We start from the raw sequence: 13,975 nt of genomic DNA, 5'->3' as shown, positions 1-13,975 counted from the left end.
TTACACACTTGTTTGCAATTTTTTGGACGACTTCTTCAAACTTTTTCTTTTGCTTAGCCAATCTATGTTTCAGAGCTATTGCTTCATTTTACTCCTGTAAAATAGCCATAATATCCTCCTCATCGTTACACTAAAGAACACTTGACTCCACATCTAGTTTTCATGTCTCTATATTCTGTCATTTCTTCTTCCCAACTCTGTCTTTGATCCTCACTATGAGACTTACTTCCTTCATCTAGACCAACCTCTATTTCTAACCCTTCTTTTACATGGTTGTCACATTCTTTCTCTTGCTCATCGCCATGAACATCTCCCAATTCCACCATTGATCTTCCCCCTCTTTCAAGTTCATTCCTATTGTAACATTGGATTCCCCTTCTTCTTGTTGTGCGTCTCTGTTATAGCTTATCACTCTTCCATTAATCTGCCTAGCGGATCCTACGCCTGATCCTCGCTCTGCCGCCGCAACCCGTGTCCTCCCCATCACTCATGGGTTATATTCTTCCAAGTGAGTTTGTTCTTGTTTCCTCACTTTTTTCATGTTCGTGCTCCTGATTGCGTCGTTTTCTTTCGTCCGCGGTGATTTCTATAGCAGCAGTCATCACTCCATCAGACTTGGCAACCGCGTCAACCCGTTCTCCTTCATTTATCGTGTTTTGTTGTTCTTAAAGCTCTGCCGTTCCGCCATTCATCCCGTCCCATGCACCACTCGCCCACCATTCAGTATCGCCTAGGTCAGTCGCTAGCTTCATCGCCCAATCTTATTTGCCCATTAATTAGTTAGTTAAAACCGTCTATCTCTTCTATTATTTTGAAGAATTAATCTATACATACAAGCATTTTTATTGTACAAGTCTTACAAGTTCTCAATATCCCTTATCCCTAAAACGCGCCTCTTATGGCACATATGTTTCAAGCGCCTCCTTAACAAATTTTTCAATCAATCAACGCGCGAATATATAACTTCCTTTTTCGAAAGAATTTCGTTTCCTTTTTCAAATTTCTTCTGCGTTTTCTTGCCTTCTCTCTTCGATCTCTTTTGTACGTTTCTCTCTGCCTTCTCCTTCGCCGTTTACGTAAGTTTCTCTCTCTGTTCTCTTTCTTCATTTTTCTTATTTTTCATTGTTTCTGAAATCAAGCTCTAAAATCGTTTTGAAGATAATGGATGATTCAACTTCAGATTGTCAGCTGAATTAGAGTGAAGTGGATTTTAAATTTGAATCCAATGAAGTTCCTGAGGTGGTTTAATTCCAATTAATAATTGAATCTGAATTTGAACAGTTAGTAGTTTATGATTGTGTAGCTGAATAATGCGTGGACCTTGCCTATGAAATTTGTTGTTCATTGTTTCTTGTTTGAATTGAATCTGATGTACTAGTTTTGATGAATTTTCTGCATTTTATATTAGACGTTCGGGTGTAAATCAGGAATATTTGGATGTATTTTAGGAAAGTTTGGGTATATTTACAGTTTATAACTTTTCATCTAACTGAGGATGAATTGTGTTATTCTTTTAGTTGAATTGTTTTAGTTTCTGTTTAATAATGATTTTATAGTTTTATTTGCATTCTATAGTTTATGCATATTTTAATATGGTATATTTTGGGTATATTTTGTAGCCCCTCTGTGGTATTAATGAGCAGTTTGTTCTCCACATACAAGCATTTTTCTCATACAAGTCTTTACAAGTTTTCTCCTACTTTTATTGTTTTGAATCCAATCAAGTGGCTAAGGTGTGGTTCAATTCAGAAGAAAAAAATGTAGCATTAGAGGAAACATTTTTCTATATTTGCAGCAAATTTAGATGTAACACGAAGATGTTTAGGTGTATTTTTAAGATATTTGGGTGTAACACGAAGATATTTGGGTGTAAAACGAAGATATTTGGGTGTATTTTTATTCTGATAAGTTCTGCATAATTCAGAACTCTTCCTCTTCCTCCTCATCTTCTGCTGCTGCTTCTTTTTTTTTTCATCATCATCATCATCACCATCTTCTTCTTATTTTTTTCTTATTCATCTTTTTCTTTTTGTTTTACCTTCTCAAGTTTCTTCTTGTTTTATTCTCTTAACAAGAATAATAACAAAAAAATCAAATAAAGAAGAAGAAGAAACACATAATGTTGCAAAATTACTTGGAAGAGGATGAACTTACATTCATTTAACTAAAAGAAAGAAAAAAATAAGGAAAAGAAGAAGAAGAAAAAAATGCAGCATTAGAGGAAACATTTTTCTGTACAAAAATGCCATTTGTACACTAAAATCAGCCACCAATGTATTTGTGTATAAATACATGTGTGTTTTAATTTATTTTCAATGTATTTGTATTCCAGTATATATTTTATACTGGTGGCTAACTTTGGTGGCTGATTTTAGTGTACACGTAACATAACTCATTTCTGTATTTGCAGTAAATTTGGGTGTAAAACGAAGATATTTGGGTATAACACGAATATATTTGGGTGTAAAATGAAGATATTTGGGTGTATCTTTATTCTGATAAGTTCTACATAATTTAGAACTCTTCCTCTTCCTCTTTTTCCTCTTTATCTTCTACTACTTCTTCTTCTTCATCTTCTTATTTCATATTCTCATAATTCTTTTTGAAAAGAAAAAATCAAACAAAGAAAAAATACATAATGTTGCAAAATCAAAAGAAGAAGGAGGAGAAACACGACGTTGAAGATGAAACACGCGAAGAAAAAGGAGAAGAAACACAAAGAAGAAGGAGAAGAAGAAGGAAGAAGAGGAGGAAGAGGAACGCGAAAAAAAAATGACAGTTGTGGTTTTCATCGAGAAAGAAGAAGAGTCGTTCATAATAATGAAGGAGCGCTTTGGAAACGTGATGCGCGTGTTAACACGCTTTTGTGGGTGAGCGTAACTTTTGTTGAGTTTGGCCCAACTTGTAAGATTTGTAAGCCAAAAAAAATTTGTATGTGTAGCATAACTGTATTTTAAAACCACTCGTCTTCTCTATTATTTAAAACCGTCCAACTTTTTTATTATTTGAAACGTTTTATTTTAAAAGTTTGATCCAATTTAAATTATTAATATTTTTTTATTATTTTTAAAAATTATATTTTTATATTTATATATACAAAATATTTTATAATTATTTATTTCAATAAATAAAATATTTATTTAATTTATTTAAATAAAAAATCCCGTTATTGAGGGAGTAGAAAGTTTATGCATGAGCTTACCGGTTCTATCTCCTAAAATAACTGTAGCGGCGACGATCAGAAGTGATCTTAAGCATTAAGGAAAACGCATTGAGCATTGAGGCAGGCAACTTTGACATCTTGCCGTGTGGAGAAAGTCCTTTTGTTTGCCCTCCAAGAATGTATGGTTTCCTGTCAAGTGTCTAATGATGGGAGCACAACTCCAATAAAATATAAAATATCCTAGAAATTTAATTAATAATTAGCCTTTTTTTTTTCTAAAATAATAAATTGCTCTTGGTAGTTAGACATTAGTGTCGCTGCGTCAAAATTTGAGAATTAACCTTTTTAAAGTGAAAAGTTGATAAACTATGAAAATAAAATTTAGTCACATTTGAACTAAAATAATAAATTTGTTAAAAAATAAAAAATACAAATTTAATGGTTATTAAATTTTTTTTTCTTATTTTATAATTTTTTCCAACTTTAAATGATTTTTTCGTAAAAGAATATTGTTAATGGTTCGTGTTGTCTTTCGACATTTTTATATTATTATGGATGGAAAAATAGACTATCTTTGATTAAAAAAATAAACCAAGGCCTCTGTCTTAGAAAATAGAAACACACTCCATTGTAACTTCAATGAATCCTGCAAAAATTATTTTTACATAAATTATCCTTTCTACTTTTATTTTTGTGAGTAAATAGTTAAATTTATCTTTAAAAGATTATTCGTTCTCCCAATTAGTTATTGAAAGAATATTTTAATCAAATTTATCCTTAAAAGATTTTAAGTTAATTATGTTAGTTCTTTCGTCAGTTTGTTTGTTGATGTGTCAAAATTTGTTAATATGATACGTTAAGTAATACCACAACATACACCTAAGAGTTTTAATTGATTATTAATATAATAAGTTTATGAAATTATATAAAATCAAAACCTAATTAAAGGGAGAACTTAAGGCATTAGAATTCTTCAATTTGGTATTGATTTGATATAATTTCATAAACTAATCATGTTAATAGTCAATTAAGACTACTAAGTGTGTGTTGTGATGTTACTTAACGTACCACATCAACAAACTCTGACACCATTAGTAATGGAAGTGACAAAAGAACTAATATGACTGAGTTAAAATCTTTAAAGGACGAATTTAATTAAACAAAATTTCAAAAACCAATTTAGAGAACGAGTGATCTATTAGAAATTATTTTGACCATTTATTCTTATTTTTTGGTCGTTTTTCGGGGCTGAAATTATACCTGTGACACGCCAAGTTTTTTTTTGGTGACTGTGACACGCCAAGTTTAAGTATATTCATACTCGACTCTAATATTTTTTGGCTTTATTTTAAATACCACTCAAATTATTATTTAAAGTATTAAAATATAATATTTTAAATATTATATTATAATATATATTAATTATTAATTATAAGAGAAAACGACAAATAAGTCTTTGACCTTTTGATCTGCAGACATTTAAATCTTCAAAGATTTGAAAATATATTTAAGTCTTTGACCTTTACAAAATCTGGATGTTCACTTGAGTCTGTCAAACTCAACGAAAAAATTAAACATAACTCCTGTTGTACTGATTTAGTTGATACGAATGCACACGTGAGAATATTTTTAAAATTAGGCAATTAAACTCAGGAATTGATATGTCTAAATTTTAAAAAAGTTAGAGACTTAAATGTATTTTTAGATCCTCATAGACTTCAATGTCCGCAGACCAAAAAATCTTGGGATCGACTTATCCTTTTCTCTAATTATAAAACATGAATTTAAATCAAACAATATAAATCTAAACGTAGTTTCATACAGGAAGCCCGAAACTGAACCCTAGTTTTTATCTCCAAACATTGTAAGTAGCGGAACATGGCTCTATTTTGTAGATCATTTTTCTTGTAAGCCTTCATCGATTAAAACTTAAAAGGAAAAGCCGAAAAGGCGTATCATTAATAAGTAGCAAGGAATGCACGCTAGCACAGGAAAAGACAAGATATGATCAATGTACAATATACAAATTGTTGCATCAAAATCATCTCATCAAACAACATAAAACTATGAGGTAATCATGAACCTTAGATGAAAATAACTATACTTCAATGGTCATTAAACAACCCAAGGGATATTTTAGACCTGCCAACTAATCATAATGAAAATTCCTGAAGAAACAAATAAACCATGAAGCCCCTTAACAAAAATAATAAGCCATAATTTAAGATTTCAAAAATTATAGAACTCAAGTGTCTTCTTCTGGATTCAATTTGGTACTTTTGGCAAAAAAATTTATGTTGACTCAGCATGATTGTGACCATTTCTTGGTGCTTGGTGCACTGAATATCCTCTCTCGTGGCGGGGACTTGGTCTATAGAAACCATTTCCTTTCGGTCTGTTATACTCTCTTTCACCTCCATCTTGGCCACTTTCCCTGCCGAGGTTCCTCGAGCTGTAACGCCCTCTTTGGGTATCTGACTGATAGCTACCCCTCCCTCTACCTCTTCCTGTTGAGAATACAATAATCATAAAGCAAAGCTACTTCAGAATGCTTGTAAACATTTCTTTATGAATACAAAATCTTCAATTTCGCTGCATGAATCAGACAATACTATTATATCTTCTTGTGTCTACATTCAAGTTATTAAATTTCAATCCTTAACCAGTGCGAATGCCATCATTAAAACAACATAAAGAGTCAACTTTTGATTAGACAATGTATCATTTTGAATATTTCATGACACGAAACAAATTAACTGGCTAACTGCGACGTGGACCAAGGATAAATATCTTTGTCCATGTCACCAGGAAGAGTCATCAAACAGTGCGGTTGACAAGGATATCAGCATGAAAGCTACCATGATCCATAGTCAACATAATTGAGCTCACGCAATTAGCACTAAACAACTTAATTTGTTAAAAAAAGAAGCAAAACATTAAATAAGAATAAAGGAAAGCATACTTCCTCCACGGGAAGGGATGTTACTGTTTGGTCTCCGCTCTTCGATGTATACTTGTCTTCCTCCTACCTCTACAGATCCTGCCTGCAAAAGTATAAAATAAACATGAGAAAACAGAATTTGAAATCAGAAACCAGGCCCTGGGAAAATAAGACTTGTAAGGTGCAACCAGAGGCAAATAGATCAATAATTTTGAACAGGTGACAATGTACAATAAAGCTTTTAAAACTGAAATCTAAACCTTGACTGCATTATGAACGCCGCTCATATCTTCAAATTCAACAAATGCATAGCAAACACCGACATCCTGAAGAAAAGTGAAAAGTTTAGGTTTGTCATGGGATATGAATTAACCGGCATACTTCATTGAAGACGTAAACACATACCTTCCGGCTTCTTATGACAACACCATCAGGCCTGATCCTACCAAAATTCTTGAATTCCTGTTCAATATCAGCAGCAGAGACAGCAGGTGACAAGTTTCTCACATAAACAGATTTGATTTCATCTGAAAGAAAATGTAACAAATTAAAATACACAGAAATAACAAATGAGTACATGATAAACAATACGGACTAGCACATCGAGGGATTCAAACAAACAACTTTATTGGTAAAAACTGAAAATAAAGATAACATAATGAACCATCAAAATGTAATTTACACCCAAAAAAAATATTAAATAATAAAAAAAAAACACTCAGTAGAAGAACAAAATACTCACAATAACCTTCATCTTCTGTTGCAGGGACCTCTTCAGCTGCATCAGTTCCAAACCTATCAAGTGCATTAGTTGAAGCAGTTGTTTGTTGATTGCTACTCAGTGGGGTATTATCCCATTCCAAGGAGGACACGTTTGTTTGCGATGGCTGAGAAGCTACAACTGGTGCAGATTGTCCTTTGGCCACCCGTAACTTACAAGGACAATAATAATGGTCAATTCCAAAGTCATCAATAAATTCCAAACGAAAACATTGAGGCACTAATGTATTGGATGATTCACACATACTATGGAAGCATAAGTTTGTTTTAGAGGCTCCTCAGAAGACTCTTCCGCAGCAGGTACCTGGTCTTGCACAACATGGACAGTTGATTGAAGTGAACCATGTGACTCTTCAGCAACAACCTGCTCCTGAATATGTTCAGAATCATGGACGCGCTGAATTTGTTGCTCTGCAAATCCATAATTATCAACTACGCCATTTTCCTTAACCTCATTTGCAGTGACAAACTCCCTTGCCTGTAAATCTCCACCAAGCAGGTAGCTGGAGACTGAAAAACAGATAGCTCTCACTAATTGAACAAAATATTACAAGTCATGAGAATCAATTATGCTGCTTATTACATAATCAGCCACAAGGATATGCTCACTATTATGCTACATATAATATATTAAAGTTAAACTAATGTTGCTGAAATTTTTCTAAAAGAATATGCTCTATAAAAACATTTATCACTAATTAATTCAATTAACAGAATGCAGAGTCACCATCCAAGCTAAAGAACAGGATCCAAGCTAAAGAATAGGAAGGTCCCATCGAGAGACAAGAAATCCCAAACACAACTTCTAAGAAATTTTATTAGAAGCAGAATATCTCTTTCCTTTTCTTCTAATGAAAATTTTCTTCTAATGAAAATTTTCTTTTATATGAAAACAGAAAAATCTTACTTTGTGTTTTTCTTCCAATTGCAATTACAATAAGTCCATAACTAACAATTGAAGCAATAATTATAAACACGAGTATAAGAACCTAAGCATGAAGTCAGAACTTACCTGGATTATTTGTGGTAGGAGCATTCAATTTTGAATCAAGATTGTTCTGAGCTAGAAAGACTGCTTGGTGATGATGAATTGGTTCCTCTTCAACAAAGTGAAAAATGTCATTTAAAACAAAATATCCTTTTTCTTGTGGTGCAAGGAAGAACGTTTGCATAAATTTTCTCCTCAAACTGTAGTCCTTAAGTTGCACAGATCCAGAAACCATCACAAGAACACCACCACTCCAAGAATCCAAAGATTGTGCAGTTTTGATTTCAATTCCGGTATAACTGAGTGACATAACAAGTGCATGGATTTGCTGCCCAGAGGAAAATTTCTTTAATTAAAGGAACTAATGGACAGGAGGACAGTACGAAATCAGAAAAAGCAATGAGACCCCCCCCCCCCCTCTCTTTTCCTTCTCTCTTCTTTCTGTTTCTTCTCCCTGCCAAATTTTATGAAAACTTGTTCCAAGGAAAAAGTTCATGTAAGATCAACAACAACAGGCTTTAAAAACAAGGAATTTTAACTTAGATTAGATAAGATATTAAGATATTTTCATCTCACTACCCCCTCCAACCTTTTCCAACACAAAACACACACAAACAGATAAACATTCATCTAACAATTCCAGCTCTCCAATTGCAATTGAATACTCCACACCACTACAACTATACTTCATAATGACATCAGAAACAGATGAACATTCATCTAAACCATTTATCAACTTCCATAATGCCATTGCAATCTATCAAAATCCAAATTTTCATTACAAACAATCAACTAAGATCCTTCCCCAAATGGTGCTTCATGAAATTCTTTCATTACATAGGTAACAATTATAAACAGATAGATAACAATAACCAAAACAAGGGGAGGCTAAGAAATTTACTAGCATCGCGGTCGCAGTCTCCCTAGCATTGCCATCAATTCGAACCATGGTGCTAGCATCAGAGTAGAACTGGAACACCAACTCTGGCTTGTGCTGAAGAACATGGTAATACTGCCCCACAAAGTATGTCCCAACCTGAAAATCACACACAATAGCCAAAAGATTAGTTAGTGTTTGGATTTAGTTAATCATCACGCAACAAAAAAGGGGGCTTTTATTCTTTTTCAGCTAAAAAGTGTGAAACTTTCTCTTCAACATTCTCATTACAAGCTTTTTGACTTTAAGGGGAAAAAAAAAGCGAATCCAAACACTGAAAAAGCAAAACAGAGGTTTTGAGAGAGAAAAGAAGGGAACCTGGGCGGCACTGACGGCAAAGGGGTAGGCAGTGGCCATTGCAGAGAAGGCCCCTAAAACCCTAGAATTTGTATAAAAACCCCACCTTTGGATCCGCAATAAGCCTTTGAAGATCTGCGGAAGCAAGCAGAGCCAGAAATTGAGGGTAAGTTCACTGAAGAGGATGGGGTTTTAGAGAGAGAAAATGCGGAGCCTTTCAGACAAAGAGAGAACCTTTCCGGGGGAGAGAGACAGAGTGAGATTTCGGGGGAAAAGATTTCGTGTTTTATTTTTTGTCTTGTTATCTTGAATGGGCCGAGGCCCAAAGTAAGACCGTACAAAGAAAGGCATCTACAAAATTACATATGCAGTAATAAAAAAAAAAAAAGTAATTTAGAGTTTATTTTTTTGGTGAATGCTAACCAACCCTCTCTAAAATAACATGTAAGTTATCCTTCATTATGTGTCACATTATAATTGGTCCTTATCTTAACCATAGTTGGGTTATTTTATAATTTATTATTCTTAAAATATCAAAGCTCTACTTCCGTTAATTGAATTACATTCCACTCCTCTATTTTTTGTTTATCACTTCATCACCTAGATTTGGTCCTTCCAAGCCAACGTCATCACCATGCCCTTCCACATAACCTCTCTTCCCAGTATAGCCAGCGCCTCTTTTTGCCGTGGATCACTACTTAATTTGGTTAATTAATGGTTAATTTGGTTATTAAATTTTTTTATTAAAAAAATATATCTTTATTTAATTACGTGATGGAACATATATTTATATGTAAAATATAATATAATAAAATAAATCTATTCAAAATATTTAAAAGTATAATTAAAATCATGAACATACAAATATAATAATAAAATTTGTACTCCAAACAAATAAACATATTTTTTTATCATACATATATTATTTAAAAATAAATATATTATTAAAATTAAAAACAGAAATTTAAAATGATAAAATTCAATTTTTTTACCGTATTTTTTATAGTATTTTTATTTTTTATTTTTTAATTTATTAGTACTTTATTATTTAATTAATAATTAAACAAATTATTTGTATGAAAATTTATTTTTTATATTATATTAGAGAAGAGACCAATATAACAGTTTAAAAAATAAATTGTATAAATATTTAAGAGATAAATATGAAATACATACTTAAGTAATGTTTAGTTTGGCTATTAAATTTTTTTATTAAAATAAATTTTTATTTAATTACAAGATAGAACATATATTCATATGTAAAATATAATATCATAACTCTATTTAGAGTACTTAAAAGTATAATTAAAATAAAAAAAAACATATTTTTTATCGTACATAAATTATTTTAAAAAATAATAAATTGTTAAAATTAATAACACAAATTTAAAATGATAAAATCTAACTTTCTTACAAATTTTTTTATAGTATTTTTATTCTTTTAATTTTTAATTTATTCGTACTTTATTATTTAATTAATGATTAAATAAATTATCTTCATGATAAATTATTTTTTGTATTATCTTAAAAAAGAGACCAATATAACCGTTTAAAAAATAATGTAAAAATAATTTTTAAATAAAAAATAGATAATATTAAAATTTTTAAATACAAAAGTAAATTATATAGATAGATATTTAAGAGATAAATATGAAATACATGCCTAAAATAAATAAAACAGACAAAAATAATTCTCCATTTCTCAAGAGTACTCCTATTTTGTCTGTTTTATTTATTTTAGATATGTATTTCATATTTATCTCTTAAATATTTATACAATTTATTTTTTAAACTGCTATATTGGTCTCTTCTCTAATATAATACAAAAAATAATTTTTCATAAAAATAATTTGTTTAATTATTAATTAAATAATAAAATACTAATAAATTAAAAATTAAAAAATAAAAATACTATAAAAAATACGATAAGAAAGTTAAATTTTATCATTTTAAATTTCTGTTATTAATTTTAATAATATATTTATTTTTTAAATAATATATGTATGATAAAAAAATATGTTTACTTGTTTGGAGTACAAATTTTATTATTATATTTGTATGTTTATAATTTTAATTATACTTTTAAATACTTTGAATAGATTTATTTTATTATATTATATTTTACATATAAATATATGTTCCATCACGTAATTAAATAAAGATATGTTTTTTTAATAAAAAAATTTAATAACCAAAATTAACCATTAATTATGTGGATAAGCAGTGATCCATGGCAAAAAGAGGCGCTGGCTATACTGGGAAGGATAAGTTATGGGCGATGGAATTCAACGACGTGACTAAGGGATTATGCACTAAAGAAAGAGAGATTGTGTGGGAGGGCAGTATATGGCGATGAAGTTGGCGCTTCTTGTCACGAACGTGATGGTGCTTGGAAGGACCGAATCTAGGTGATGAAGTGATGAACAAAAAATGGAGGAGTGGAATGTGCTTCAATTAAAGGGAGTGGAGCTTTGATATTTTAAGAATAATAAATTATAAAATAACCCAACTATGGTTAAGATAAGGACCAATTATAATGTGACACATAATAAAGGTAACTTACATGTTATTTTAGAGGGGTTGGGTAGCATTCACCTTTTTTTTTTTAATGTTCTTGAGTTAGTGGTCGAGTGATTAGCTTACTCGTCTGGTTAAATAATTGTGGGAGATTTAAATTCTGTCAGTGTTAATTGGCTAACAATAAACCCTTAAATAGAACTTAAACAAGTGTAATTACCTGTGACATGCACGTGATAAGATTGAAATTAAAATTTTAAGTTATTTTGTTAAAATTAATTTAAATTATAATAATTTGATTAATAAAAACGTAACATGTTATGCATTGTTTGTTTTTTCTTAATCTAGTGTTAATTGGATTAACTCTAAAATAGTTATTAATCGATTTTAGTAATCTACTTTCTTCAATAACTCAGACATATATACTGAATGTCACCATAAATAATCTAGTAATACTTAAATTTACCAACAAATTTTTATATATTGATTTATTGCGAACTAAGAATGTATCAAAATCAGCTCAAAATGAACAACAAATTATTAGAGAATTCTAATGCAGAAAGTTCTCTAATAAACAATAAATAATTTAAACCTACTAAATAACAACTCAACACTATCCTTTGATGCTGTAAAATATATACCTGAAACAATATTATATTAATATTAGTATACAAAATTATATGATTAACATAATTATAAAATTGTTTATCAAGAGAATAAAATAATACGAATTTTTATGATAATTTTAATATTCTCAAGTTATAAATGTACAATAAGAATGCATTACCCATTAGCACAAAAAATTTGTCAATTTTTTTAATTGATAGTAATAAATTTTAATAAATTAATAAATTTAATTAAGAGATTTCGTTATTACATTTTCATTATAAGCTCTCAAAAACATCTCTATATACCACATTCATTGTGCAGTTATCTTTCAAGTGTCCGTGATCTTGCAACAACACTCGCAGACCATCTTTACTCGTTACTCTTGATAACACAACATATAATTGACCATAGGTGAAAACTAGCCTTAGAAGGTATATTCTAACTTTTGATAGAGTTTGTCCCTGAGATGTATTTATTGTCATTGCAAATGACATAATAATTGGGAATTGTCTTCTTTGAAACCTGACCGGTAATATTTCGTTATTTAGAATTAGATTCAATCTTAGGATAAGAACAATACTTCCAACTTTATTACCGGTTAAAGTCTTGCATTCTATCACATAGTTTCTCATTCTTCTAACTTGCATTCTCGTTCCATTGCACAAACCATTAGTTTGGTCTATATTCCGCAGCAACATAACAGGAGCGCCAACCTTTACAACCAACTTGTGTGGTGGTAGACCTGAACAATTTATTCCATTTAGAATCTCTGGTGAGAAAGCATCTAACTCAAATTTTATATTTTTCTCCTCAGCACACACAAAGCCAGAACTTAAGTAGACTCTTTCTTGTCCAGGTAACCCTACAGTCATCTTGTCGTTGACATCAATGACACAATCCAGAGTTGGTGCAAGAATTGTTCTATCCTTAAAATAATTTTCAACGAATAAATTGGATAACATATCTGGATATATAAAATCAATAAGGTCATCCAAAGCTGTCTCAAAATTCTTAACCAAAATGTTAGATGGTATATGAACGATCGATTCACTATCTGTTGTATTACCAGCCAAACCATCACCAATTTTGAGTAGCCATTTTGTAAAATTTCTGAGTTCTTGTATGTTATTGTTTTCACCTAGTAACAATCTCATGTTTTTTTGTAAGTTTTCGAACCTTACAGTTATGCCACAAATATGAAGAATTAATAGAAGATTGAATTATATCTTGCCATGAGCCTTTGGGAATCACAGGTAAAATTTGTCTAAAATCTCTTCCGAGGACAACTTTACCTCCAAATGGCAAATGAGCGTTATATAAATATGAACACCTCAAGATGTCTCGAGGCATTTGTCTAAAGCTTCGTAACAATACTTACTTATCATTGGAGTTTCATTTCATAAGATTAATTTAGCCTTGATTATTAACCTTGCAAGAGGACTTCCTTGTTTAATGTTACACAAAAAATATTCATTTATGGTCAAATGAATTTAAACCTTGAATGTGCCGTTCTTCCATTAGGCAACAAAAGTGCAGCAATTCCACTCAAAGCAACATTTACAACTATACCTCCTTTAGACCTAATTGAGCATGATATAGTTGACCATAAGAATGTTTTTCCACAACCACCTTGACCATATAAGAAGAAAAGTCCATCCATATTACTGCTAACAGCACCCATTATTTGATCATATGCAAATTTCTACTCATGAGTTTATTTATTTTGTTTTGTTATATTTTCTA

General features: G+C 30.8%; 2 protein-coding genes across 2 annotated transcripts; both read right to left on the bottom strand.

Moving 5' to 3' along the window:
* Positions 1-5,146: 5,146 nt before the first annotated feature.
* Positions 5,147-9,378, bottom strand: LOC107618595 (nuclear transport factor 2). The gene is made up of 9 exons (XM_016320704.2): positions 9,128-9,378; positions 8,774-8,908; positions 7,897-8,200; positions 7,132-7,394; positions 6,847-7,036; positions 6,510-6,631; positions 6,365-6,430; positions 6,126-6,207; positions 5,147-5,670 (listed from the first exon to the last, which is right to left on the bottom strand). The coding sequence occupies exons 1-9, from the start codon at positions 9,164-9,166 to the stop codon at positions 5,456-5,458; spliced, it is 1,416 nt and encodes a 471-aa protein (XP_016176190.1). The 5' UTR covers positions 9,167-9,378; the 3' UTR covers positions 5,147-5,455.
* A 3,129-nt stretch (positions 9,379-12,507) lies between these two features.
* LOC148546421 (uncharacterized) lies at positions 12,508-13,386 on the bottom strand. Its single transcript, XM_088499208.1, has one exon. The coding sequence runs from the start codon at positions 13,384-13,386 to the stop codon at positions 12,508-12,510; it is 879 nt and encodes a 292-aa protein (XP_088355334.1).
* Positions 13,387-13,975: the final 589 nt, after the last annotated feature.

Source organism: Arachis ipaensis, chromosome B9, assembly GCF_059453495.1.
Source record: "Arachis ipaensis isolate K30076 ecotype BB chromosome B9, ASM5945349v1, whole genome shotgun sequence".
Classification (NCBI taxonomy): domain Eukaryota; kingdom Viridiplantae; phylum Streptophyta; class Magnoliopsida; order Fabales; family Fabaceae; genus Arachis; species Arachis ipaensis.
This window is presented reverse-complemented; position numbering and strand designations above follow the sequence as displayed.

What these genes read in the sequence shown, in the direction of transcription:
- LOC148546421 (XM_088499208.1), bottom strand. Translation starts at nt 13,386, where the DNA reads ATGAGATTGTTACTAGGTGAAAACAATAACATACAAGAACTCAGAAAT.
- LOC107618595 (XM_016320704.2), bottom strand. Translation starts at nt 9,166, where the DNA reads ATGGCCACTGCCTACCCCTTTGCCGTCAGTGCCGCCCAG. An exon ending in TCCTACCACAAATAATCCAG is followed by an intron (nt 7,395 to 7,896) that starts GTAAGTTCTGAC and finishes TCTGTTTTTCAG; the next exon opens with TCTCCAGCTACCTGCTTGGT. An exon ending in GCGTTCATAATGCAGTCAAG is followed by an intron (nt 6,208 to 6,364) that starts GTTTAGATTTCA and finishes ATACTTTTGCAG; the next exon opens with GCAGGATCTGTAGAGGTAGG.